The sequence below is a fragment of the Arachis ipaensis genome, chromosome B04 (assembly GCF_000816755.2).
Source record: "Arachis ipaensis cultivar K30076 chromosome B04, Araip1.1, whole genome shotgun sequence".
Classification (NCBI taxonomy): Eukaryota; Viridiplantae; Streptophyta; class Magnoliopsida; order Fabales; family Fabaceae; genus Arachis; species Arachis ipaensis.
In genome coordinates this window covers 1870903-1879619 of record NC_029788.2, presented here as the reverse complement: position 1 = coordinate 1879619, position 8717 = coordinate 1870903, and the positions used below count along the sequence as shown (strand labels likewise).

Genomic DNA, 8717 nt, shown 5'->3' with positions numbered 1-8717 from the left:
TACGCTATGTTTCTAGACGACCAAATCATATCATATATGCAGGTTGCCATATTATACCTTTTTGTGAGACTCAACGACCACTGATTTAGCTTGGATGAACCGCTAATTAATACTTTTGTGAAAAGATGGCGTCTCGAGATGCATACTTTCATATGCCATTAGAGGAGTTCACCATTACAAGATGTAGCATACTAGCTAGGTCTTCCAATCAATATTGACTACATGAGTGGATGCCTGACAGACTTTGAGAGATTTATTGAGAACGCCCGACTTGCTTGGACTTGGTTCGAGGAGCTACTCGGTGTGTTAACTCATACAGATTGTATTGATAAGTTCACGGTGAAGTGCTAATGCTTTCTCCAGATACAAATGAAGAGACTATTAGGAGATATGTGAGGGCGTACATTATGATGTTGTTATCGACTTAGCTGTTTGATGACAAGTTTGGGACACGTCTTCACATTCGGTGACTCAGCTAACTTATGTAGCTAGGCTGCAAGACTTAGGCAGATTTAGTTGGGGGCTCACACTCTTGCATGATTATATCGATGCTTATGTCATGTTGCCAATAAGAACGTCGTTAAGTTGGCATTTCCCTGCTTTCAAACCCATTGAGTTTGACGCATTTTATTGATCGTTGACGTCAAGATACTTATGTTTTCTAAGTGTGTTATGTCGGTTACTAGTCATTTCAATAACTTGTTATTGTCGATCTAATTTCTTGGATGGCAGGTGGTCAAGATATCAGTCAACCTTGAATGAAAAAGTGTGAGATATATTTTCAAAAGGAAAAGTTTAGGGGGCAGCAACTTTTGTATTTTTTGGCCAATACTTAACCATCAAAATAAAAGTGAGTGATTTTCCACCATTAGATGTAATCTCACACCATTAAAAACACTATTGATGGTCAATTGATGGTTACAAAACACCAAAATTGCTGGCCCCTAGCATTCCTCTTTTCAAAATATGTGAATGCTATTTTGAAGAGTTACATCTCTTCATAGAGTTGTGACTTATTTAAAAGTTATACCTGTTAAAAGGTTGCAACTATTTAAATAGTTATGTCTGTTAAAATGTTGTAACTATTTAAAAAGTTGTGTCTGTTGAGTACATAGCTGCATGTTGCATGTACTCCGTCTCTATAAATTTTCCTCATTTCATTATCATTGGATAATCCATCTCAACACTTTCTTTATGCACAAAAGAAAGAATAGAGAATATTATTCTATAAATTATCATTTAGTGTAAGGCTTGACTGTGTGAGTGTATAAACAAGTCAAGTGTTCTTCATTGTATCATACAGAAAATTCGCCAGTAATCTATTTTGCACACCATTGTAAATTGGTGGGGGCGAATTAAGCCTAAAGGAAAGTGTGTAACACACGCCTTGAAGAATTGCGCTATTTGATTCACTATCCCCTTCTCTCATAACTCACAATCTTTAGGCTTAATTATTCACCAATAAAACAAAAATGGCCGCTGCATAAATTAAGGAGATGACGTCGAATTTTGTCAAGTTAGAAAGATTTGATGGTGAAAATTTCATACGATGGCAAAAGAAGATGCATTTCCTTCTCACAACACTAAAAATGGCATATGTTCTTACCATACCAAGACCACCAGAAGTTGAAGGGGAGGCCGTTGCAGAAACACGAGCCAGGCAAAAATGGGACAACGATGACTATATATGCACTAGGCACATACTCAATGGCATGGCTAATGCATTGTTTGATGTCTACCAAAATGTTGGGAACGCAAAAGAACTATGGGACAAATTAGAGACAAAATATATGGCCAAGGACGCAACAAGTAAGAAATTTCTTATCACTCGCTTTAATAATTATAAGATGGTTGATGGTAGATCTGTCATGGAACAACGGTATGAAATTGAGCGTATTTTAAATAATTTTAAGCAACATAACATGCACATGGATGATACCATCATTGTATCTTCAATTATTAACAAACTCCCTCCATCATGGAAAGAATTCAAAAGAACTATGAAACATAGAAAGGATGATGTTTCTCTTGAGCAATTAAGTAATCACCTTCGTATTGAAGAGAGTATCGTAAACAAGACGATACTAAAGAGTAAAGTGCTCATGCTAATCTTCACGTAATGGAAGATGGAAAATCCAATAAGCCCAACAAGAAGAGATACCGAGATTTTAATAAATCTCAAGGTAACAATGGTGATTTCAGAAAGAAAAAAGAAAAAAAATTGTTTTCATTGTGGAAAACTAGGACATTTTAAGAAAGAATATCGTTTTTTAAGAAAAAAGAAAGAAAAGAACGACACAGCAATAAAAGATAATCTTATTGCTGTAATTTCTGAGATCAACATGATTAAAGACATTGGATCATGGTGGATAGATTCTGGTGCAACTCGATATGTATGCAAGAATAGAGATTTTTTCAAGACATTCAAAGAAGAGAATGGGACTATTCTGTACATGGAAAATGCATCAACTGTTCAAGTAATGGGCAAAGGAACGTTGGAACTTGAATTCACTTCTGGAAGAGTACTGACTCTTACTGATGTATATTATGTACCCGAAGTCAGAAAAAATTTAGTTTCTGTCCCTCTACTTAACAAGTATGGGTTTAAGTCTGTATTTGAAGGAGACAAATTTATTCTGTCTAAGGGTGGAGTGTTTGTGGGTAAAGGATATCTACGTGAGAATATGGTTAAATTGAATATTGTAAATAATAATAATAATAATAATAATAATAATGTTTCTGTTTTTATTTCTGAGTCCTTTGATTTATGGCATAATCGTTTAGGATATGATAAAATATGATCTTATTCCAAAATCAATTAAAAATTCAGATGTATGCACAACTTGTATGTTAACCAAAATAACAAGACTTCCTTTTCAAAGGGTACAAAGAAATTCAAAGTTATTAGAATTAGTCCATTATGATGTATGTGATTTGCATGGTTGGCCTACTATAGGTGGAAAGAAATATTTTGTAACTTTTATTGATGATTTTAATAGATATTGTTATATATATATTTGATGCATTCTAAAGATGAAGTTTTGGATAAATTTAAGATTTTTAAAACTGAAGTTGAATTACAACAAGAAACCTTTATTAAGTGTTTAAGGTCTAACCGTGGAAGAGAAAATTATAATCCTAGTTATTTTGAGTTCACTGTTATTATTCATCAAAGCACTGCAGAATTTGTTGCTTGGCAGCAGCAAGCAAAGAAATTGAATGGCTTAGAGATTTATTACATAAAATTTCAATTTGGCCAAAACTAATGGCACCAATTTCTATATATTGTGATAGCCAAGCAACATTATCAAAGGCTTATAAGCCAAGTTTATAATGGAAAATCTAGATACATTGGAGTAAGATATAACTATGTTAAAAACCTTATTGGTAATGGAGTTATATCTATAAATTTTATAAGGTCAGAACAAAATCTTGCAGATCCTTTGACGAAAGGATTGACAAGGGATTTGGTGTTTAAAACATCAAAAGGGATGAGACTAAAATCTGTATTTTAAATAATTACCAATGGTGGAAACCCAACTCACACTTGAGTAACATTAAGTCTTGAGTTCAATGCGGTAAAGTACACTATTAGAGTAATTACAAGTACTCATAATTATTTCTTTCATCCCAAGGTAAAAAGTACTTGGAACCATAATGGTATAAAGGAACAGGATGAGCTTTGCTCTTAATAGACCTATAGCAAGTATATTATTGTTAAAGTATTTAATTATGGGATATTTTTGATAGAGTCTACCTATATGAGTGTGAACTGAGGCCAGTTCTTAGAATTAAGATTTTACTCTTAAAACACTTACGAAAGGATACAAGACACAAGGCCATGTAGTATACTAAATGTGTCATATTAAATATAACATTTAAATGATACCGAAATTTTATGTGTCATCAGTGTACGCTTGTTCATATGAGTTAAATGGTTCAAAACTTGTCTACTATTTTAAATTCGGATGAATGAATACCACTGGTTACTAGGTAAAGTTTCAAATCGCAAGATACCTCTACTGAAAGCATAAAACTTCCAGAATGATAAGATTGAAAAGAAATTTTGAAAATGATGGGGGATTGTGAGATATATTTTCAAAATATGTGAAAAACTATTTTGAAGAGTTACATCTCTTCATAGAGTTGTGACTTATTCAAAAGTTATGCCTGTTAAAAAGTTGCAACTATTTGAATAGTTATGTCTGTTAAAAGATTGTAACTATTTGAAAAATTGTATCTGTTGAGTACGTAGTTGCATGTTGCATGTACTCCGTCTTTATAAATTTCCCTCATTTTATTATCACTGGATAATCCATCTCAACACTTTCTTTATGCGTAAAAGAAAGAATAGAGAATATTATTCTGTAAATTATCATTTAGTGTAAGGCTTGACTGTATGAGTGCATAAACAAGTCAAGTGTTCTTCATTGTATCCTACAAGAAATTCGCCAGTAACCCATTTTACACACCATTGTACATTGGTGAAAGTGAATTAAGCCTAAAAAAAAGTGTGTGTAACACACATTTTAAAGAATTGCGCTATTTGATTTACTATCTTCTTCTCTCATAACTCTAAAAAAGGACCCATAGCGATGCAGTGGAGGCTAAAGCTGGATTTTAATATTGATTTAGGCAAAACTGGTATTGATTTAGAAGTGGACAAAACACAGTCATATTGATAACTCAACAGAAGCTATATATCCTAACAAAATTGTACAGTAACATGTATGAAGCTAACGGTATAATTAAAATTTTGCTGTTATTATTTCACAAATTAAGAATTGTACTAGTTTATTGTATTATTTTCTAAATATACGTGCTTGTTTATTTTTTGCAGGGCTATAACTTTACAATTGGTTTTGGAGCCATATGGTGCAATAACAAAGCGCTTAACTATAATTTCAGAGGTTTTCAACAGGGAAACCAACGACAGGCCCAATTTCTGAAGCCAAACTTCGAAGCTCAGCCACCTCGTCATCACTGAGTCTCCATCCAAGAGCACCTCTGAATTCCTCAGCTTGTTCGGCTGTTTTGGCTCCGGGTATCGGCACCACATTGCCCTGTGTTATCAGCCAGTTCAGAGATACCTGACAAAACAAATAAAAAACCTTTTCGCTTTATCAAGATTACGGAGCACAAGCTCAAGCCACAAAACACAACAAATAAGGACCAAAACTAAAAACCAAGTATTTTATAAGAACCAAAAACTTATTTAAGCCTAATAGATATTTTAGTTAAATTAAAATTAAGGACCTATGAAGCACGGATACTTCGCTAAGTTGTCGTGTTCTCTGCTTGCTTGCAGTATCCAACGGTATCTTAATAAAAAATAAAAAATTCTTCTTCGGACACGTTTGGACACACCTTAAATACCATAATGTGTTAGCGTATCCACCTTTATTCTTAACTTGTATTCTTGAAATAAATTTAAAAATAGTATATATTATTATTTATTAAAATAAGATATTAAAAATAATTAAAAAAATTAATTTATGTTTTAGTATCAATAAAATATCAAAATACCATTACGATTTATCTAAAAAATACTTTATATTTTATATGTATACGTGTCCTCGTGTCTTATAAGATTTTAAAATTCATATGTCGACGTGTCCCATATCGTGTCATGTCGTGTCCTGTGTCCGTGTCCGTATCAATATCAGTGCATCATAGATTATTCCAACTATTTCTTTTTGTTAATTTAGTGATAATAATGTGGAAGAGAATTGAAATTAATTTTACATCCTTTTTCATTCTAAATAATTCCTATAATTTCTTTAAGATTTTAATTAGTTTATGAATTTTAACCTTTTAACTAATGACCAAATAGATAATTCTCATTAATATTTGATAACAAAATAATTGTAATGACTATTGAAAAATATTATTTGTTTAATTTGTTTTCTTGCATTAGTTAAATTATTGTTTATTATCGTTATGTGTGTGAATATAGAGTTTTTATATGAATTAAAGCATTTAGGATTACTTCAAATATAAAAATGATCACAAATAAATTAATCAAGTCAAATTATTTTGAGATATATATGCGAAATATTTTCAGGAAATATTAGGATTAGTAAGTTGATAAAAAATTTCAAATTAAAATAATTTATAGAGCTATTAATTAAAATTAAGGCACTAATGACAAGGAAATAAATTTTGAAGATGACACATGTAACTATGGAAGTGTAAAAGTTATTTGTACTCTCTTCAGTAAAATTTTTGTCTAATTAGCTTTTTTGGATTTGTTTTATTTATATAGTTTGAGCAGCAAAGAGAACATGTTGCTTCTGCTGTTGAATGTTGTATGAAACAATACGATTTTTCTCAAGAAGAGGCCAATAAACTCATTCTAAAGGAGATCATAGATTATTGGAAGGATATAAACGAAGAATGTCTCAAATCAAATAATATCCCAAGACCTGTGCTTGATTCTATTGTTAATTTTGCCCGTATAATTGAGTTTACATACTCAAATTTTGAGGATAAATACACAAACACAGAACTGCTAAGAGAATATGTTGTTGAACTACTTTTGGATCCAATTGTCTTCTAGCAGTTGTATTAAAAAATATTGAATTATGGGTAGAGTTGCTGTGCAACTATAGTTATCCCAAGTTTATTGTAAGAGTTGTTGTCATATATATATAATTTTATCTTGTTATATAATTTTGCACAAATATTAAATTTCGTAATATAATATCAGTAAAAATAATTATCTTTTATATTAATTACATGAATAATCATTTAAAAAAACGAATGTAATTACACAATGGTATATAAAACGTTTTTATACTGTCAGTGTATCAAAATTAAACTTATATTAAAATATCAAAAAGGAGATACATTGAATCTTTTATGGTTCAATAAAAGTAACTCCATCTATAATTTTTTATAGGTGATTTTGTACTCACAAATTTATTTAGACATCTACCATTATAAAAAGAAATAAAAAAATACATATATATATAAACAATATAAACAAAATCATAGCTTTGTTCTTTATTTATTTATTAAAACTATTTTTTTAGTTATTTCTCAATATTACTTAAAACATTGTAATAATTAATAAATTAATGATTTAATTTCAAATTAGAAGATTTATATTTATCTTGACAAACATTTAAAAATATTTTTTCATTCAACTTTATTCTTTTATAACACGAACACAAAATCAAAAGAGAAACAAAATTAAAATACCAAAACATAATAAGGAAATAAAGTTACAAATTTATATATCAGATTAAACCTTGTTAATAAAAGCTATTTTTCAAAAATAGGGTACTTATAATATTGTCCATCTGAAATTTTAACTTTATGTCTATTACTTATCAATTTATATATTCCTTTTTTGATATAAATTCCGCTACTTTTATTTTTCTCTTCTTGTTAATTTTTAATTAAAAATAATAAAACTTAATTATATAAAGGCTATTATTCGATTAGTTAAATAATCCCTAAGTCAAAAGTATATATTTATATCAAAATTAAATTAAAGTTTATGGTTTAAAAAACATACAAGCAGTGATGAAAGATCATGATCCTGTTAACTTTATTAATATTCTAATTAATACAAATAAACGTCCAAAAATGGATGAGCATTGTTATCCTCCTACTTCCTTTAACTGTCTCTTTATTTTTGAAGTGAATTCTTTTATTAATTATTCTTTCTCTTTCGTGATTTTCGTCCACTCTGTCGTTTTCTACTAAATGACCCATATAACAACCTTAGTTTAGTCTTCCTTTAACTTCTCATACCTTTCTTCTTCTTATTACCTTACTCACAACTTCTACATTAGCTGCTTACATTTAACAAGATGAAACGCCCTGTTCTCTGCTGAAGTCAAAACGACCAAACCTCGTACCACAATGAGTCATTCGTAAGAGTAACCGTTCGAGCCCGTTCCCTCCTTCAGAACGTCCAGAAACCATCGGTCTTTGGTGTGGAACTACCGAATTTAGCGGAATTCTAACATTCATAAGACTAAACACAGGAACACTGTAATGAACGATACACATCAATCTACAGTTAAAATAGGCGTAGGCATTTACTACTTACCCTCTCCTATAGTTAGTATAGTACTAGGCTCACTTAGGCTCAAACTGAGCTAGGTTGTAAAACTGATCTGGTGAATAAATCTGAGAATGGTCTAAAATTTGGACTAATTTTGAATTATAAAAGGCCAGTTTGTTTCTGATCTAACTCTCATATTATGATCTCGTACTCAGTGGTAGTAGTGACGGGAAGAAGAGGAGGAGGTAGTAGTTTGTTTCTGATCCAACTGATGACAAACAACTCAGACCTCATGCTTAACTTCTACCTTCTTAACACCTTCATGCTTAATGTTTTACGACACACACATACTGACATATAGGAGAATAAATGAGAGGCTTGGTCAGACCCAGACTGACTGGGTTTGGAACTTGGATTGAGCCAACTCACTAAAATCTGGCTTTTCTCAAAAATATGAAAGTTAAGTTAATGTAGATTTACTTTGGTTCGGTTTAAACAGGTTTAGCTGACCCAGGCCCAAAGAAGAAATCTGGCTTAGAACAATAAACGTTAGTGTGCATGTTTAGTATTTAAATGATTTAAATATATATATTTACATATATATGAAAAGTAAAAATAATAAGAAACACAAAAACAATACGCATTTCGAATTATAATTAACAATTAAATAGCATATAAAATATTAATTTAAAATAATACA

At 30.7% G+C, this 8717-nt stretch overlaps 2 protein-coding genes across 2 annotated transcripts in view; one reads left to right on the top strand and one right to left on the bottom strand.

Annotated features, from left to right (window-relative positions):
- On the top strand, window positions 1497–2120 carry LOC107635810. The gene has a single exon (XM_016339373.1). The coding sequence runs from the start codon at window positions 1497–1499 to the stop codon at window positions 2118–2120; it is 624 nt and encodes a 207-aa protein (XP_016194859.1).
- Window positions 4746–8717, bottom strand: part of LOC107638283 (uncharacterized oxidoreductase At1g06690, chloroplastic) — a 7217-nt gene continuing 3245 nt past the window's right edge. Inside the window, exon 10 of the mRNA XM_016341483.1 lies at window positions 4746–5090. Within this exon, the coding sequence (XP_016196969.1) occupies window positions 4905–5090 (186 nt within the window). The 3' untranslated portion in view covers window positions 4746–4904. The remainder of the gene's footprint in view (window positions 5091–8717) is intronic.

Excerpts from the sequence above, each read along its gene's own strand:
- LOC107635810 (XM_016339373.1), top strand. The coding sequence starts at position 1,497 with ATGACGTCGAATTTTGTCAAGTTAGAAAGATTTGATGGTGAAAATTTC.